At 50.1% G+C, this 19,618-nt stretch overlaps 2 protein-coding genes across 2 annotated transcripts; one reads left to right on the top strand and one right to left on the bottom strand.

Annotated features, from left to right (window-relative positions):
- The first annotated feature begins 1,511 nt into the window (after window positions 1-1,511).
- On the top strand, window positions 1,512-15,036 carry LOC11175753 (probable serine/threonine-protein kinase MARK-A). The gene is made up of 7 exons (XM_061651490.1): window positions 1,512-2,994; window positions 4,101-4,425; window positions 4,501-4,596; window positions 12,009-12,180; window positions 12,318-12,482; window positions 12,550-12,904; window positions 13,401-15,036. Exons 1-7 carry the CDS (start codon window positions 1,572-1,574, stop codon window positions 13,589-13,591), a joined length of 2,727 nt encoding a protein of 908 aa, XP_061507474.1. The 5' UTR covers window positions 1,512-1,571; the 3' UTR covers window positions 13,592-15,036.
- Window positions 15,037-15,063: 27 nt separating this feature from the next.
- Window positions 15,064-17,536, bottom strand: LOC133392192 (GATA zinc finger domain-containing protein 1-like). Its single transcript, XM_061651504.1, has 3 exons — window positions 17,379-17,536; window positions 16,681-17,282; window positions 15,064-16,596 (listed from the first exon to the last, which is right to left on the bottom strand). Exons 2-3 carry the CDS (start codon window positions 17,194-17,196, stop codon window positions 16,201-16,203), a joined length of 912 nt encoding a protein of 303 aa, XP_061507488.1. The 5' UTR covers window positions 17,197-17,282; window positions 17,379-17,536; the 3' UTR covers window positions 15,064-16,200.
- Window positions 17,537-19,618: the final 2,082 nt, after the last annotated feature.

The raw sequence follows: 19,618 nt of genomic DNA, 5'->3' as shown, positions 1-19,618 counted from the left end.
TGTTGTAGGATAGCAAACGGCAAGCAAAAGGGAAAAACTCCAACGCACCGCGTGTTCGTTTTTCCTTCCCGAAATAAATTTCACCGCTGGATTGTTTTTTTTTTTGCATACGGAACAGGTCCTACCCTTTCCCCCTCGCATTGCCCCCATCGTCGGCTTCTTTCATGCGCAACCGATTATCGATACGGCGAGTGCGACAGTGCGTCCCTCGCGCGGCACCTCTCGTCACGGTTCACCGGCAACGGACAAACCCATGCACCCGGAGGACATCGACATCCGGCCGAACGGTGCACGAAGGGTGCGCACTGCGCGAAGGATCCTTTATCGACGGGGGAGGGGGCGGCAGGGGAGATGAAGGGGGGATGGACAGCACAGGAGTCTCAATCTGGCTCGCTCTCGCCCACGCTCGGGCGGCGTATCGTACCGTTTGCCCATGCCCAGTACATCCTTCGGTGGAGTATGGAGGGGGGCGAGAGCTGAAATAACTCAGACTACCGGAACCGGGGGGGGGGGGAGGGTTGGGAGGGCAATCAGGACGTGAAAGAGGAAGCAACAAAAAAAATAAAACAAAAACAGCACAAAATGTCCGCGGTCCGAGCCCGCGTGCAAGCGAGACGGCAGCGAAGGCACACCGACAGCGAAGGAACCAGCAACGCCAGCGGCCGAACGACAAGGACGGCCGACCGACGGACGGGTCCTATGGGGTCCCTTGTGTTTGCCCACAGCTTCACCGAGCGGCATGCGCTTGCGTTTCCGGCAGTGTTTGTCGACCGCACGAAGGTAGCGGATGGTACAGAGCGCACCGTATCGGTACTACGGACGAAAAAGTGTCGCAGAGGCGAGCGAGCGCCTGCGAGCCTACACGACGACTCCTACCTCATCTACCTATCTGGCAGCGGGTGAGGAGTGGGAGGAGGGGAAAGAAGTGGACGAAGTTCTCGGGACTGTCTTGGGGCATGGGGGGGCAGCCTTTGGAGCCGCTGATTGCTGGACGTCGGTGGACAGGGTCGTCGCAAGTGTACTAGGCCCTAACTCAGAAGAGCCCCTTATACAAATACACAGTGTATGTGTGTGAGTGTGAGTATGTGTGTTGTGTAAGAAAACTGATCTCATAATCATGTTGGAGCAGCAGCAGTAGTTCTGTGTGTGCGTGTGTGGGAGTGTCGCAATCCCGAATTGCGTCGCAAGTTGCAACTGTGTCCTTAGTTCGGACTTTGGAGTGCTTCTGAAGGAACCTAACCGCGAAGAGGACGCGAATTGCCTGGAACGCCCGGAAGGACTGCAAATCCCGATCCAATCAAATTCTGACATTAGGACGCCATCTTGAAATCGATGTCAGTGCCAGTGTGAGCCAATATTCGTTTTTTTTTTAATTGTCGCGTTGTTTTGTTGGGTCCCCTCCCGAAATTCCCAGCGCGCAGTGGTAATGGTATCTCTGCTCCAGAAGAGCGTCCGACGGTGTTGTTGTGAATATTGTCCTAGTAGAGTGAACTAAAGTGTGTGTGTGTGTGTGTGTGTGTGTGTGTGTGTGCCTCTTCTGCATCCATTTTTAAAACATCCTCGGCAGCGTGATGCAGCGTTCGCTGTACGTGACGCCGAGCTGCGGTGGTTCGTCCGTTACGATACCTTCCCTGCTGACAACACTGAGCAGTCACACCGACCAGCAGCAGCAGCAGCAGCAGCTACAGCAGCACCAGCAACATTACAGTGTCGTCACGCCAATCGATACGATCACGCTGGAGGCAAATCTCGGCAGTCCGACGGGGCGTAGTGCGCTCAAGCGCAAGCTGCCCATCTCCGACCTGGAGGACCACTACCCGGTGTCGGTGACAGTGGCGGCACCGTACTCCTCCACCCTGGCCGACGGAACCGGCCCGCTCGGGACGAAGCAGCGCAAGGATGTGGAGCAGGGCGGTGGCATTGGCGTCGAGCTGCACGAGTTCCCCGCGTTCGGGCAAGCGTTCCAGGGCGTGTCGGGCATTGGGCAGTTCTACGTGATTGGACCGAACGACACTAACAACAACAGCTCGGCAAACCCGCTCAGCGATGCGGAAGGCGATCCACATCACCACCACCACCACCACCAACACCACCAACACCATCATCATCAGCAGCAGCAGAATCATCACCATCATCACCATCACCAGCTGGCGACGTACATCTACGACGTGCCGGGCACAATCGAGACGGAAGCGACGGAGGTCATCCCGATCAGCGAGCACCACCTGACCTCGACCGTGCTGGCCCCGGTCGGCAGCGACGTGGTGCACCACACGAACGGAGGCATCGTGCTGACCGACATCAGCTCCTCCACCTGGACCAGCACGGCCGAGCTGCTCGATCTCGACCGGAAGGCAGCCGGTGTGGCCGCGACCGTGCCGACGAACGTGCACCACCATCGCTACTCCATCGTCAGCACCGAGCATCAGCACCATCAGCAGCTACCGCCCCAACATCAACAAACCACCCATCAACAACAACAGCAGCAGCAGCAGCATCACCATCATCAGCAACATGCGCATCTTACCTCACACCATCATCATCAGCAGCAGCAGCACCATCATCACCAGCCCTACCAGCCGTTGCATACACACCATCAACCTCAGCAACAATCGACATCCTCGCCGTCCTCTCCCCGACCGCCACCCACTCTCCCTCCGCCTCCACCTCCTCCTCCTCCGCCGCCACCGCCACCGCCATCAGCTCCCGCGACGCCTACATCCTCCGCCGACACCCACGTGCACACCCATCGCAACAATCAAGAATCAGTGAATCAGCAGTTTGGCGGCGGCGGCGGTGGTGGTGGTGGTGCTGGAGGCAGCGGTGGCAACACCAGCCCGTACAACAATGGCATCAACAATCAGAGCTGGCCGAATGCCGGCGAGCCCGGCCCAAGGTCCACGGACGGGGGGAGCCCGCGGCGTGCCGACTCGACGACACCGGCCACTGCCGGGCTGACGCTCACGAACGGCATGAAGACGCCCGAGCGATTAGGTAAGGACACTGGACTATTAATCCACGGGGAGAAATTGCATCGTTGAAGCTCGAATGCTCTAATTCCGAGATGTTTGGCGAATAGTGGGAGATTCCAACAAGCTCTCAAAGAATTGTCTCGGAATGGTCAAGTTGTTGGTAATTTCTTTGGAGCTCCAATGTCTAATCTCGGAAGCGATTTGGAGAACATTGTGTACTCAAATGTGTCATTGTGAAATAAGTTATCGTTGTTGTTGGTCAATAATTGGAGCATCAATGATCGATTTAAAGACTTTTAGAGAAACTTTGGAGCTCCAAACATGCCAATGGTTTTAGGGATACCCCAAGCCTAGTTCCAAGCAGTTTGGGGAACATTCGGACTCGTAAATAAGAATGTGTAATGAGTGCCCCTCAATGTTCTTATTGTTGGTAATTCCTTTGGAGCTCGAAATTCCATTTCTAACTGAATTGGGGAACATTGGGGAGTCTAAAATCATTGTCCACATTATGCAACAAGCCATTCCAGTTTGAAAGCCTAATTCCAAGTATTTTGAAGAATTTTGAGAATTCTAACAAAACTTTCCGTAAATAAAAAGCTACCCCAGATTCTATTTTTGTTTAATTCCTCGGACCTCGGATACCTCCAAGCTCCTAGCGTAGGGAGCAATACTCACAAATAGAGAGAGAGAGAGAGAGAGAGAGAGAGAGAGAGAGAGAGAGAGAGAGAGAGAGAGAGAGAGAGAGAGAGAGCTCTCTGCCGGAAATTGAAATTGCTACCAATATTGAACCAAACACTCGGGCAGCAGTAATGATGCGTGATCGTCGCGTGTCCTTCCGCTGCACGCGCACGTGTGTGTGTGTTTGTATTTGTAAAAAACCCGATCAAACGACCCAACGGTTTCACGCTCCGGCGAGTACTTCATCGAAACGCACCGGTGCATAAAATTGCCTACCATTTAACGCGATTGATGTGGATGGATGGCGATGAAATTGAACACAAACACTACCCGGTCATGGAGACCCCATCATCACCTGCCTGCCACCGCTAGCTGTACTTGTAGTTGATTGCCAGCTTTCATCAATAGTTCCCCTCTCTCTCTTTCTCTCTCATTCCTCCCCTTTTGCAGCATCACAAACCCCCGACACACCAGAAGACTGCAAGAATCTGTCATGGCTGCTCAACTTCAAGCTCGACGACATCCCGAACCTGTCGCCCCGCTCCAACCGGAAGCAGCGCTCGAAGGGAGCGTTCGGGTCGGGACCGGGTGGGGCGAACCAGGACGGCGGAGCCCTCCCTGGCAGTGGTGCCGCCGGTGCCACCGGTGGTAGTGCTGGAGCGGGCGGTGGCGGCGGCAATGGCGGCCTGGGTCCCGATTCTGGCACGGTGGCGATTGAGGAGGGTGATCTGAACGTCGGCGAGAATGTGACGATCGAGAGCAGCAACGGAAAGTCGTAAGTATTTTCGGTGCAACATGTTCCACACTGGTCGGTCACTAATGCTGTGATTTAATGCCTGATTTTACACAGACCGAAGAAGCCGCCCTTCACCTACACCGAGCTGATAGAGTACGCGCTGGAAGAGCAGGGCGACCTGACGGTGGCAGCCATCTACCAGTGGATCTCGTAAGTATCGTTGGCGCTGGCATGGGAAGTTGTTTACAAACCTCACCCGACCCGGCCACTGTTTGCTTGGTCTTAATGGTCACCAGGCCAAACACACGCCACCGCAGCGCAAACAAGGGCACGTTCATGTTGTATTTCATGAATCTTTCGTTGGGATTCATTCGTATGAAGCTTCAGCGATAGTTGATCCGCATCGAATCTCAAAAGATTCATGAGTTTATAAAGATTCTTGAATCTACCAAAATTCATGAATCTCCAAGGATTCAAATGACTATAAAGATTCATTAGTACCCAAAGACTCATGAGTCTTCCGAGATGTGTGACTTTCAAAATATTGATTTTGCGCGATTTTGCCTTCCCGACAGCAAGGACAGACTATCCGGCTGCGTGGTACTTGCCAAGAAGTGTCGAAAGCCTGCATAGGCTGGCATGATCACATGTAGGTCTTTACGCCGAGAAGAATCTTGAATCTTTCGAGTTTCGTAAATCTTTTCAACCGGGATTCAGATAAATCTAATCATTTCAACGATTCATTCCGATTCATGAATCTGAATCAAAGTCACTCAACATTAGAGGTGGCGTGCAAAGTGAATCGGAATGCTTGGTGGGATTTTTTTGGGTTCTATTTATTCAAATACGTCCATAAACTTCAAATTTCAATCTCTACACGTAAGGTAATAGCAATGGAATGATAAAAATGGAATGATCTTCAATGGAAGCGGTTTTGAGGTCACATGAATGCTTTAGAAGCCATCTTACCCAAATTTGTTTGGATTTGGCGTCTTCGAGCGATAGAATGTGGATTTATTTTTAAATTCTTACTTTAAAAGAGTTTAATTAGGCTTGAAAATTGTGTTCATTAAATGCTCAAAACTCAAAACTTGTCTTTAGTATCTTCGAAGAGGCATATCCAAACCCAACATTTCGAATGTACGACAGTTCCAATGATTGCTTTTCTGCTTATCAGGGCACGGTTTAAAAATGGCGGGATCGGTGTGCGCTCCATCGCAAACGCAAACAAAAACAAGCTCAAGCAGCATTACCCAGCCCGCGACGAAGTAAACGCCCTTTATCCAATGACCTTCCCTGTGCGTGGTTTGTTGTTGTTATTTTGCCACCATTGTGGACACACACTCACACACACACACACACACACACTGGTGTACGAGGACTATCAGTATTCCCCAGTGGTCAGCACACTTCCAGTGGCTCTCTGATTGGTCAGCGGCGACCTGTTCGCTGTCCTGTTGTTGTCCTTCCAATTGCGGTTTCTTTCAGCTTTGCTGGCGCCCTCGGCGTGCCCTCTCCATCCCCTCCCCCCGCACAAACCAAGGGGAGCTTCCTTCCTCCACGGTGGACGCAGCGCGTTGTGCGCAGGTCCGTGCAACGTCCTTCCAGCGGAACATAAACTCGCAATCGAAGCACAACAAGCAGGGAATTGGGTGTAACGCCATACGCCGCCCTTCCACTGTGTCGACCCAAGGAGCATGTGTGTGTGTGTAGCTCCTTCCTTCCGAAAGGGGGAAAAGCGCGTTGTAAAAGGCAGGCCGCCGTGTGTGCCGACCCCTCGTCGGTAAAAATCCATTTTGTTCGCCCCCTTGTTTTTCCCCCATTTCATACAACGCACACAGACACACGCGAGAACGCAATTTTTCATTTTCTTCTTACCCGTCACCACCACCACCACCACCACCATCCCTTCTTACTGTTTTTTGTGGGTTCTGTGTGACATTGTACATTGCGCACCCCATTTTTCTTTTTTTACTTTTCCTTTCTGTGTTTCTCTTTTTTTTGGTTGGCTTCTTCTATCGCTTTTGTTGGTGCTGGCAGGATTGCTTGTGCTGCTACTGTGTTCACACATTTTTATGTAGAGAAAATGAAAAAAAAAAACAATTGCCCGTTAATAACATGTTGTGCGGCTATACTACGATGCGTAATAGAGTGTAAAGGAAAGAGAGAGAGACAGATGAAAAAAAATCTGAATGTCCTAAAATTAAGAAATGTCCTTTGCATCCGCCATTAGCGTGGCATCTCACAAAGCGACACATCGACTCATGCCTGCTGGACAATCAGGGTTCGTGTCTTGCCTACTTTATTGTCACCACCACCACCACGAAAGGCACACACTGAATGCATAAAACGCGCTATCATATTATGACAGTTTTGACGACGGCAGCACGCAACTACCCAAGAGCGAATGACGGCTGTCGGTCGCCATTTTTTTTTTTTTTCGTAGCGTCCATGCGACAACAATGTAGTGCACGTCGCATCTGGATTTTCAGACGCATTGATCGCCTTATTTGTGTGTATCTTCCGCTACAGGCAGGAGGCAAATGAGCGCTAAAGGGCCGCCATGACTCTCACGCAGAGCAAAAGAGTTATCAAAAGAGCTACCGCGAGCGATGGAAATTTGAGTCACAAAATACAATTTAATACAATTCAATCCTCGTAGGTCTCAATTTAATAGTGATTTTAGGTCTCAGTAGGTCTTATTGAGAGTTTAATCTCGAAAGAGTTACACAACTCAGGATTGATTAAATTCACCTTGAGATGAGCCAGAGTTCTTTCACCCAATCGCTCGTTCTCAGGCCTACTCGGTGGATAGCTTTTTTCATTAAATTTGAATCTACTACTACTACTACGCTACTGTGCCTTAACTAGTGGATGTTTCTAGCAAAATATTATAGAACCAAATCGAACGATTCTAGGCGAGCGAGTTTCCGACACCAAAATCCTGCACCAGGTTCGATCGACCATAAATCGAACGAATCGATCCCCGGTCGCTCGCAATCGCATTACTTATCGTCAGAAGCAACAATAACAACAACAAAAACTGTCATTTGCTGAGTCCAACTACCCAAAAAAAAATAGACCCTCTTCTGTTGGTGTAGAATCCCAGGGGGATGTCGGAGTGACAACCGCAGCCGGGCAGTAGGGTAGCAGGTGGGCGAGCGAAACGTAAGCGCGAACGCGCGCGCGCGCACACACACACACACACGGGCAGGTAGCCCTCGACCGGGTCAATTTCCATTTTATCGCTACTTTGCACACGACACCCCGCGCCAGAAGCAATGGTCCGTTCCGCCTGATTGAGCCCGAGCTGAGTCTCTTATATCTTCCCTGCTTCGGGCAGGACCCGTTCCCGGTGGGGTCCTCCTGCATGCGTGGAACAACCTGTGTAGCCCAGACGGGGGAAAAGTCTAGGAGTGGCCCTTCCTTGCTGTCGGTGTGTTCGCTGTCGAAGGAAAAAAATAATATCGCTACTCCCCAACCCTCCCTTGTATCCCCCCCCCCCCCCCCCCCCCTCCAGGGTGCCAACAATGGCAAGTGGACTCTCCTCTCCGCGTCGCCGATCTCGCATGTCACCTGTTCGTTCACGGACCTTCGCCTGATTCGAATGCGTGTGGCAGATATACAGCAAGGAAGGAAGGCGAAGCAAAAAAAAAAAGGGGGATTGAGGCGCGGTGCACATTATTCACCCAAAACCCACTGCCAGCTGCTGCTTACACACACACACACACACAGTTGATGTCGGTTTCAGGGTTTGATTGGCTTCCGAATTTCTTGGTCCCTGCGCTACGAACACTAAACTGCAGCCTTGCAGTATGCGCTTATTGCTGTAGAAGGGCTTTCTTCCTGGCCGAAGGGGTCCTGTCTCTGCTCTGCTCTGCATAATAGCCCCCCCCGGCTCCTTCCTGATCCATCCCTGGTACCTTGCGGGCAAGATTATCCTGTCCTGCGCCTCTTTCTTTCAATTTTTTTTGTTGGAAAAGATTCTGAAAGCCGTTGTGGACTGCACACCACCGCTCTCTGCTGCATCAAAAGCTGCCGGCCCAACTCCACCCCCCCCCCCCCCCCAACAGTTTTGCGCTGTAATGCCCCTACCCCGGTTCTTCCGCATGCGTCTTCCCACCTGACGCGGAAAACGTGAAAGCCATCAACGTCAATCCGCGTGCCTGATTTATAACGCTGTCATTCCATTTTTCATTTTCGCTTTTGCACCCCTCCCGACGAACCGCTGGCTCCTTCCTGCCTAAAGACTTCATTACAGTGTGTGTGTGGTTTGGTTTTCATGTGGGAAAGCTCAACCTGCCGTGGCCATGTAACGTGTGGTGGTGCAGCGTTTTCCCTTTGTAATGCGCTTTGATTTATTCGGATATTTATGACACGCCGGGGCGCGCGAGCGCAAGGACCTACCGCGGTGGTTCCGGGCCAGAAGGGAAGATTTATGGACCGGAATAGACAGTGAGCGGGAGGTTCCGGGCAGCATTTTTGAAAGGAAGAATAATGCTAAACACAAAATGTCGGCCAACATACACACACACAGAGAACCTGTACAAGACATGGGGAGCATTGTGAAATTGGCCCAAGACATTGTTGGAGCACATTGAAGTTCTTCAGGATTTGAGTCATCGTACAATGTACAACATCTCGCTTATCTTCGTATTAGGATCTCGTTAGACTTTCTTGGCGACCGGAGCTCAAGGGAAGCCTGCAATGTCCCGAGCAAAAAATCGATGCTACCGACTCTGCTGGGCGGCACTCAAACCTCCCAGTCGGACCAACGGAGTACGATACACAACAGCGAACGACAACGCGATATCGTAATTAGTAGCGAAGGGGGCGCAGGGGGTTATTGGTGGTGACAGCTCCTCCACAGCACTGCTCGGGTCGCGTCCAACCGAGATTCTGGTTCTCGCTGGTCCAAAAACAAAAAATCGATTGCAATCGATTTTGGCAGCAAAATGGCGCTCGGGGCAGGTCCTAACATTTGGAGCAAAATTGTCGCTCCGCTTTTTGCCGAAGTTCGCCGCCAGCCTGGCCCGGTCAGATGGACAGCACCGACGACTGGTGGTGGTGGAGAGGGCACGAAAGACCTATCGGGTCCTTCTTTTTTTTTTTGGTGTTGCTTCTTTTCTCACTGCCACCCTCTATCCCCGTGCACTACGCTTTTTGCTGCAGGAAGGTTCTTGCAGAGAGAGAAGGGCTTGGGGTTGAGATTTTGCACACAGCGGACATCGGAGCTGGGGACGCCGAAGAGCGGAGAAACATCGGGGGACGCACGTGTCCATTACCGTTGATGTCCATGTCTGGAGCAAAAAAAAAAAAACAAACCGCCTCCAAATAACCTCCAATAATAGAACACAGTGCAGCAACGGCTCCTTCCCCGACCAAAAGGCCCCAAGATCCGAAAGGCTGTGCTGCGAAGGAGCAAGCAAAAAGAAGCAAAACAAAGCAACAACTGCCTGGCTGAGTGCAAATGTCAAAACGGGTGGGGGAGCCCGGGCAAGGTTGCCGAAAAGGATGCCAATCGCCTTATCGAAGAACACACACACACACACACACCTGAAAGAAGGGAGGGCAGCGGCGGCGAGTTGGCGAAACGACAAACGCTCGGCATAAGAAAGTTCAAACTGATAGCACGCCCCTCGCCTAAGACCCTTCCCATTGACGCTCCGCTCCGAAGTTTGGGACAGAACGACGCAACATCGAAACCATCACATCACAGCGCCGCACGCGAAACGCGAACAAGGCGAAGAAAGTAGTGGGAAAGTAAAGTTTTTCGCTGGCGATGGTAGTATTGGTGGCGCATCGGTCCCGCAGTCGTAATGGTGGTGGTTCGATGCTTTCGGTTAGGTTTTACCTCAAGACACTGGGTTCTAGCTCGTAAAAGCATAATTCAAAGAAATTCTACGCAGCCCTAATCCAGTGCATTTCTTTTAGAAGAAATGGTTTCGTACGTTCTTTGGAGATGTTATGGAAGTACGTCCTGCTCCAGAATCTTGTAGCAACTACGATATCTTTGGGAATTTTGGGGAATGGAGACAAACACAGCAGCGAGTGCTTTCAGATGCTTAAGGAAGTCTGTAGCCTGTATGTACTGTATGTTGGTGTATGAAAAATCTCTACAAAACGGATATTTATATCCGTTACTTACTTCGGTACAGAGATTTAAAAAAACGGAATACTTCCATAATGTCTTTCCAGGATTCTCACCGGTTTCTTTGACACACTTTCAGAGCTCGTTATGTCCCGATCTGTCAAAGACAATAACAAAGACTTCATGAACTACTCAAAACCACAGATAGTAGGTCAACTTCTATCAAATCAAGCGATAAGTTCTGTGAGTAGAGATGTCGTTTACATAACAAAAAAACCCCTGGATATATCTCTAGCTCTACAGTACATCTCTAGCGTTCTATGGGGCTTCTTCCACGGGTGGAATTAATGCTTTAGCGGGGGAACCAACCAGTATTCCTTGAGGAACAACAGAGTTGTATCTGATTAAAATCAAGGTGCACATGTGGGTGCTGGTGCATCTCTCCTATGAAAAGATCCTATGAAAAGGTTCTCTCTTGTCTGCACGGGAAAAGGGACTTCTTCCAAGGGTTGTTCTTCTACACAAACGGAAGAATGTGCATGCTACTGTAGTTACTCAAAGATCTTGTTGTATGTCTCGAATTTCTCAACAAATCAAATATGCGACTGTTTGTATGTATGTGTGTGTGTGTCGGGACATCTTATAGAGAGGGTTCATCCAGATTATACGACAGCACCGTATCACCTCAACTCAAAACCTGGGATCTGTGCATCTTGTTAGAATCTTATTCCAACACCACCACGGGCATTACAGCGCTAGCGGGCAATCAATTCTTGCTGCAAACCCCCCCTTCGCCCGGATGTATCCTTTTTCGCTTCATTGCCCATTCTCACATGCACACTCCCACAGCTCGTCAGTGACAGTTGCACGCAACACCTTCTTTCTCAGTGATTAATTCACCGCGCGCTTCTGCAACCCTGTCCTGTCCTGCAGTGAACCAAGTGTGGCCCGTGTCAATCCCGAAAATATGCCCCCGCGTACCCGTGGGGGCTACCGGTTTTTTTTTATTCTTTCTCTCCCGTGTGTGTGTGTGCAGGTGCATATTGCACAGGGAGTTTCTGTGTGTGTGTGAGTGCAAGCAGGTAATTAAACTCTGCTCGCTAAGTTGAGAAACGACCGCCTGTATCACTTTCGATGAAAACCCATTGAACCGTGTAATCGAGCTCACCTCGGGTAAAGGGCCACACCTTCAACCGTCCGTTACGGTTCACTGACTGTCTCCCTGGTTGGAAGTTTAATTTACAACCATGTGTGTGTGTGTGTCTGTGTTGCTCTAGAGGACATACACTTATGCCAGGAACTCCTCGGAGGGACCTCCATCACATTCTCCGACGGACGACGACAGTTGACAGCTGATCAGAGCGTGTAATGTCCCGGGGGCGAGGGTGACTGCTTCCGGTCACTGAAATGCCCCCGTTTTATAATATCATTGCGCCACCTCCCCCTCTTTTGCCTCACGACTGTGGTCCCCTTCTCATCCCTTTCGTATCCTTCCCGCCCGCTGGACGTGTGTTGCACCGGGCCGTTCCAGGGACCACTTCCCGTACTACAAATCGCACGACGACCGCTGGAAGAACTCGGTCCGCCACAACCTCTCGATCAATCCGCACTTCCGCAAGGGTCGCAAATCGTCGCACGGTTCCGGCCACCTCTGGACAATCTCGAGCCGCAACTCGGAGGACAACTTTCTCGCCTGGGAGCATGTAAGTGTACTTGGCACCTAGGCGCACTTCACACGCCACTGCTTAACCCTGTCTCTTTCTCTCCCTCTCTCTCTCTCTCTCTCTCTCTCTCTCTCTCTCTCTCTCTCTCTCTCTCTCTCTCTCCCTTTTGCCGGCAGAAAAAGCAACGCTTCGAGTGGTTCTTCAAGATGGAGGCGAACGCACGCCTGCGGGAGGTCGGCACGAGTGACACGATGACAGATGCGGAGGTCGCCGCTGCAACGGCCAGCCTCGCACAGTACGTGCCGAAATCGCCGGCCACCACCGGTTCGCCGGTAAGTCAGGTAACTGTTCCGTCGTAAGGAATCAATATCGAACGGCAATATTGACCAACATTCTCCCGTCCACCAGTGTCTGGAAACGATCAACGCCGCTGCACAGGAACCGCATCGACAGCATCTGTCTCACACGCTGCAGCAGCCGGCCCAACATCAGCAACAGCAGCAACATCAGCAGCATCATCACCATCATCACCATCATCACCATCCGCAGCAGCAGCAGCAACAGCAGATAACGACGACGTACCATGAGGCGCAGACGCTGTACGCGGACCTCATCACCGGCGCGCAGTTTAAGGTGACGGCCAGGACGGAGCAGGAACTAAAGCATCCGGACGAGGACGCATTCAATGGAATACGGCGCGGTGCTGAGATACAGATCGAACGCCCCACGCAAACGATCCAAACGTACGAGATGCTCGATTCTGGTAGGTATTCTTGGTCATCCTCTATCTCTCTATCTCTGGGTTGATGTGTCTCCTATGTACTATGTATCAGAATCTTGTGAGTTTCATTCTACTTTGAAGTTCTTTGCATCTTGAAATTCGAAAAACTTTGAAGAATAGATCTTGAGCTTCTAACCGAATAGTTGACGATAGATTCAGAAGATTCTTGAAGAATCAATATTGAGGTTCGAGAATGCGGACTTCTTCAATGTTCCTAATGTTCTTGGATATTTGAAGATATCAGACACTCGAGATCCATGGATATCAGGGATACATAGCATTGCTTGTCTTATCTGAACTCTGAAGCTTGTCACACATGCAAAATATGAACTTCTGACGTCATCAAGATTTCTGACAAGTCTGAGTAGCCCAAAATTCAGGCATTGAACTCCCGGTTCATGAATCTTTGAAGACTTCAAAAACACATATTTACCCCCACTAACGCTATCCTCTCCGTATCTCCCCTTAACCACCGCAGCGGAGTACAACATTGCCGACTACCTGAACCCGGTGCCGAAGGAGGAGATCGTGCAGGAGTGTGGGCTGCGCTCGGTCGCACTCGATCCAGCCGAGCTCGGCATTAACATCCCGTCGGCGAGCGGCCAGGACGACGACATTCTGTTCGACGACTTCAATCTCAACTACTTCGGCAACAACATCATGACCTGACGACGTGCCGCACTGCAGGAGGAGCAGGAGCAGCAACAGCAGCCTTCCACAATACTGCTCGCTCCCCTGCTCGAGCCAGTCTTTGCCATGGGCCACCAGTCCGTACCGATCGACGGTACGGTGCAGCAGATCGTTGCCATGCTACCGACGACCGTCGTCGCTACGGCAGTCTCCACCAGCGCGCAAGGCGACGAACCTCCGCCGGCCTAGTGAGTGCTGGGAGAGACGAAGCGACCAGGAGACGAGATGCATACACATAACCCCCTCAGACAGGCAGACATGCTCCGATGGATCCTAGAGTCTAACGTTCCCCGTTTCCGTTCGCTCCACAGGTTTAGCAATGCAGCAGCAATGCAGGAGAGGTTAACGCGATTACTCGTTATTAGTTTGTGCCATACGTATATTACGCCCGTTAGATGAACGTGTTGTGCCCTTTGTGTGTGTGTGTGTGTTGTGTGTATGTGCGTACGTGTGCGTGTGTGTGTGCAATTTGAAATGTATGTTTGAATTATCGCAAATCCCCCGACAGGGACTGCAGCAGCAAAAGTTTCATATACTTAATACAGTTTAAAATAACAAAAAAAAAACAACAACGAAGCTGCAGCACCTTCCCTTCTGGTGGTGCACGCAGCTGGTGCGCGGGAGCTTTTCGTTTAATCTACTCATTGTTCTAGTCAAAAGTAACAATTTACCAAAAAATAACAAATAAACAAAAAACGAAGCGCCTCGCTCACTGTCTCTCTTTCTCTTTTGAGCAAAGTGTGTGCGTGTGTGTGTGTGTGTGTGTGTGTGTGTGTGTGTTGTGCACGTGTCTGTGCGTTTAAAAATCACATCCACACATACACAAGGAACAATCAACATTTTAGTAGCGTTATCCCTACGCCCACTCCTTACCTTAGCACCTGGAGCAGCGCACTCACACACACGCACTTTCCAAAAAGAGAACATTTTTTAACATAAGCATCGGGAGCAGAAGTGATTAGGGCAAACAACCCATCCCAGTGCCATTCGTACACATCCTGCTCTCTCTCTCTCTCTCTCTCTCTTTCTCGTTTAGACATTAATCGTAATCAAAGAAAGAACTCTCTCACACACGTGCACACCAAAAATGGTTCACACAAAATCGACCGCTCGCCGGAGCGCATTTCCCATTGGATTTAGCTATTTCGTACTTCTCTAGCTCTAATGAATTCAACCGAATCGAATGCAAATTGTTGTTGTTTTTTTGCAAACAATGGCAAGAAAAGAGAAAAGAAAAACCAAACGCTACTCCTCCGGCAGTCAACCGATGCCTCCCGGCAGCACGTGGTGAAGCACGTGGCGCAGGGTTCGGAGGATTTGGCGCCCAACAAATTGTAAATCGCATTCCCTCTGGCACATACCTAAAGTTCGTTCTTAACACACACAACAAAACAAAACAACAAACAAACAAACCCCCATGCGAGGAAGAATATATGTAAACATATAGAGACTTATAATACGACTTATAATGCTTTACTCTCAATTCTTTTATACTTCACAAAGAAAGAAAACACTGGACAACAAAATATGATTCGACAAAGGCGCGCGCATTCCTTTTCACCGTTTTCTCAACAGTCGACAAAATTCTAAACATTGAAACATTTCATAACGCTTCGTGAAATGTTTCCTGCGTTACAGCTTGAATAATAACTCTGTCACGATGGGCGTAATAGTTTAACAAAGGTTAATTATGATCGGTAAAAGAATAAATTCGTGTTCTACGCCCTGTCGCTTGGTTGGATTTTAGCTCCGTTGCTCCGTAGTCCCTAATTAATTCGAACCTATTTTCCTATCCACTAGAGTGTGAGCGACGAATTCTATATACGTTATTTCTCCTTAGTAAGCAACAGGATCGTTCGATTTTCGTACCGTATAGTAAAGTTCAACAGCCGCGGCGTTTGCCTACATGCTTTCAACGTTTTGACGAAACGTTCTTAAATAATACTTCCCTACTGGCAGTGCGGTGCAGATGCAAAATGGAAAAAAACCGCCGCTGCAGTTCAATGTAAACCGCACACGAGGTATAAACGTCATCGCTTCCCTACGCTGTGAGCTGTCAAAGGCTGTCCGCAGCGACCTGTGGCGCTACAAAACCAAACGCAATCCTATAAAAAAGCCGTTATAGCTCAGCGTTACTATCTGCTCATCGGGCCTGTCTGTGTGTTACTGCAGCCGACACAATTGGTTTTTGATTGTTTCACAATGCTAAACAAAATCGATAAAGATGTAACAAACCCTCTAAATGAATTATAATGAATGAATTATAATGAATTAGCAAAATAAAAAAAAAAAGCTGTTCGTCAAGTGTGGCTTCGATAATCGAAGCAAATAATTCCTCTCACCGATGCGCCGATTGAAAACCGTAACGATCAGCAAAGTTCTCCTAAATGCATTCATCTAAAAAAATATACGGCCTGCTACGTTACTTCACACTACTTCAACCATCTAGTTCTACCTTCACCCCCCCCCCCCCCCCTTGCTTGCTTCGTCTCATTTTGGTTAGACCAAGGACGGCACGAAAACAGTTACCATTTGCCCCACCGTTACCACAAACCGCAACCCCAAAATACCTTACCGCGCACTGCTCGCTACTTGCTGACCGGCCGTTCGCCCAGGTGCAGCTGGCAGATGTTGGCCCAATCGTACAGCGGCGGCTCGGTCGACCGGCCGTCCCGCTCGACCGGCCCGGTCACGTTCTGCCGCGGGTACGGATCGCTCCGGTTGAGGTAGTAGCCGCTCGGCGCGTGCATCACGAACTGCATCTCGCTCAGGTTGCGCATCTTGTCCTCGTCCGGCCCGATGTGGTAGGTGGCCGGATCGAAACCCTCGTTCGGGTTCGGGCTGGCTGTCGTCGGCACCAGCCAGGTCAGGATCGCGTTCTTCTCGTTGAAGACGTCGACCACGAGCCCCCGTATCTGGGCGTAGTACGTTTTGTCCTTCGTGTCGACCAGCGAAACAATGTCGCCCACCTCGTACCAGTAATCCTGCGCAGGAGAGGGGGGAAAAAAGAAGACACACATTAGCAAGACACGTTGAGCCGAAGGGCAAGCGGGAAAGGAAACACGTACATTGTGAAACACTTTCGGCACCGATTTCGGGCGCTTCGTTTCGTCCGTCAGCTTCGGCTTCGACGGGAACGATTTGCGCGCCTTATTTCGACTGGCCGGCTTCGACGGCGTTGTCGAACGCGAGCTGCTGTGTGTGGCACTGGTGGCGGTGGTATTGGTGGTAGTGGTGCTGCTGCTACTACTGCCTGAGCTGGTAGTGGTGGCGCCATCGAGGGTTGCGCTGTTGACCCGCGCAATCTTGGCCGGGCGCGGCGGGATGAACGTTGGCTTCAGAAAGATCCCATCGTCGGCCGGATTGCTCTGGACCGGGCCGGTCGCGAGGATCGTTTCGCTCTTCCGGCCCAGTCCGCTCGGTCCGGCCACCGGCTCGTCGGGCCCGTCCTCCTGCCGCGGTTCCAGCGGCGGATTGCACTGCACGTCATAGCACCCGTCACAGAGCGTCTTCCGGCTCAGTATGATCCAGCGGACGGTGCTGTTCGTGCCGCAAATGGAGCACTTTTTGTTCTTGGGCGGCATGCTGCTTTTCTGTGCTTGTTTTTTCTTTTCCTTTCTTCTTGCAATCAAACACGGAAGGTATCAGTGGGTGAAGGGCAAGCTATCAACTGAAATAAAGCATAGGAAAGAATAATAAAAAAACCAGCCCTTGTTAGCTGTTTCTCGCCGTTTCGCCCTTTTTTTAGCCGGCCTGCTTAACTTACCGACGAGCTAGGCGTGCTTCCATCTCACACTCTGGAAGGTTCGTGCCTTTTGGCCTGCCGCGCTTCAACAGTATAGGCCGATTTCCAGTTAACTGCGAATGTTCGGTAGCACGGCATCGGTTGCTCTGTTTACACACAAACAAGCGGCCTGTCAACGACGCACAATTGACAGCGGGCGCACAGTGGGAACCGCTCATGATGGTTCGAAAACATTAAATTAAAACATTTAGTTTGCATGTGTTGCTGCTCGGGCGATGGAATAACTTGTTTTTGCTTTTTTCCCTCAGATGTGTGCCTTATTCTATTCCGTCCAGACGACCTTGAAATAAAAATTAATTAAAAAAAAAATACAAACTCCACAGTATAAGCATGCCACAGTACATCTCTGTTTGAAATTTTTATTCAAATTAACCGTTGTTTTTTCCACAATTATAATTTTTGCTCCGATAAAACTGGCAGATATGATTTTTTGTTATGCTAAAAGACCCCAAAGATTAAAGGCCCAATTTTTATCTTCTTCGATGCGAATGCCGTTCGGCATGTTTAGGAAATCCGGTTGACACAGTCCACACTAGTGATGGGTAAAGTTGGCAAAAATGCGGAGTCGACTCCGAACCGTCTCCGACAATTTCGGAACCGGCTTCGGAAGGTAGGTCCGCTCAGCATTATCCAGAGTCGTTCGGAATCGTCTGATCGCAAGAACATTGCACCGGCTGGCTCCTGTTGACTCCGACCGACACTGGAACGACTCCGAATGACTCTAACTCCAAACGACTCCAAACGACTACGGACGATTCCGACTCCAAGCGACTCCGGGTAACTCCAAACAACTCCAAACGACTCTGTAGGACTCCAAAGGACTCCGCAGGACTCCCAAGTTCTCCTGGCGACTCCGGACGACTCCGGATGACTCAGACTCCGGGCGGAACTAGTCGTTCGGGTTTTGCCGGAGTCGGAGTCGGGTCGGAGTCGTGGGTGCGGTCCAAAGAGCACATCATTAGTCCACACTTTGCGAGTATCGATGACGAAAAGGTCGCACGGGTGGAGGCATACAAACCAACGAATGGATGCTTCAGCGCCTACCAGCTGAGACACGACAACGGCTTCGATTCATCAACTTTACCTGCATCAAGTATTAGAACGTGCGAAGCATCTTCAGCTACACCTCAAGATCACCACAGCGGACATATTCCTAAATTAATCACGTACTAGCCAACGGATGGCACTGCACAAGTACTATCGACATTAAACTTACAGAGGCGCAACTGTCGAGGCGGACCATTTCCTGGTAATGATGAAGCTAGACAAGAAACTCTCCGTGGCCAACAACCAACTGGTTCAGATCGGTAGATTTCTTGGAGGATTATTGTTGACCAGGCCATGTCACCACGAGAGAGAGAGAGAGAGAGAGAGAGAGAGAGAGAGAGAGAGAGAGAGAGAGAATACTGATCATCCTGGACAGGCTTGTTAGAACGATTAACGTCACGTGAGAAATAAAGACGATGATAGATAACTGTAAAGGACCCATCAGGGCTATGCCTCCTATTTAACTTGGTCCTAGAAGTGGTATCGTGTCATCCACGACACGAGTTTAAAGATCTCACGAGAGTCATCTGCCCACAACTCAACCCAGAGATTTCTCACTCTACACTACTTCAGAGCTAGCCCAAGTAAACGTCGTGGACGAAAAAGATTTTACACATTTTTTACATTTTTTTTTAATTTCTCTTTGGTAGTTGTAACCCATACCTTTGGACTCACAACTTGTTTTGATTAAGGCATCAAGTGAACTGTACCATTGCTAATTACAGTCATACACTTATCGGGCACTATGTCCACTTCAACGACTTAATTGCGTTTGCAGGAGAGGTGCGAAAATGCTCACAATTTAGCGCCGATTGTCATCCTATGACTATGCACGTTATCAAGCTCTGTGGAGCTTAATGCATCTCCCTTGACATTGCTGAAAAACGTGTCTAAGTCCTTGGAAACGGTGGTAAACCTTTCTGCTAGAGCATCATCATCATATATATGCGACCATGGTAATTGTAGCCTATAGTTTCTAGCTTTCTGGAATTCTGAGTGACACTGTTCCTACCGAGATTACTTTCCGCAATCCAGCAACGAACTACCTCAGGAGCTTCCAATATGTCTGATAAGAGCCTGACCAGTTGCGCAACAACTCGTTGGTATCCCTTGTCCTCTAGCAGTACGAAGCTGCTTGCGTACGAATCTATTTC

This window comes from Anopheles gambiae, chromosome X (genome assembly GCF_943734735.2).
Source record: "Anopheles gambiae chromosome X, idAnoGambNW_F1_1, whole genome shotgun sequence".
Classification (NCBI taxonomy): domain Eukaryota; kingdom Metazoa; phylum Arthropoda; class Insecta; order Diptera; family Culicidae; genus Anopheles; species Anopheles gambiae.
Note: the sequence above shows the minus strand (reverse complement) of the source record. Positions and strands in the feature narration are given on the sequence as shown.

Coding starts and splice junctions, on each gene's coding strand:
- LOC11175753 (XM_061651490.1), top strand. CDS start 1,572: ATGCAGCGTTCGCTGTACGTGACGCCGAGCTGCGGTGGTTCGTCCGTT. Junction 12,483..12,549: donor CCGGTTCGCCGGTAAGTCAG/GTAACTGTTCCG, acceptor CCCGTCCACCAG/TGTCTGGAAACGATCAACGC. Junction 12,905..13,400: donor GTACGAGATGCTCGATTCTG/GTAGGTATTCTT, acceptor TAACCACCGCAG/CGGAGTACAACATTGCCGAC.
- LOC133392192 (XM_061651504.1), bottom strand. CDS start 17,196: ATGCCGCCCAAGAACAAAAAGTGCTCCATTTGCGGCACGAACAGCACC. Junction 16,597..16,680: donor TGCCGAAAGTGTTTCACAAT/GTACGTGTTTCC, acceptor TCTCCTGCGCAG/GATTACTGGTACGAGGTGGG.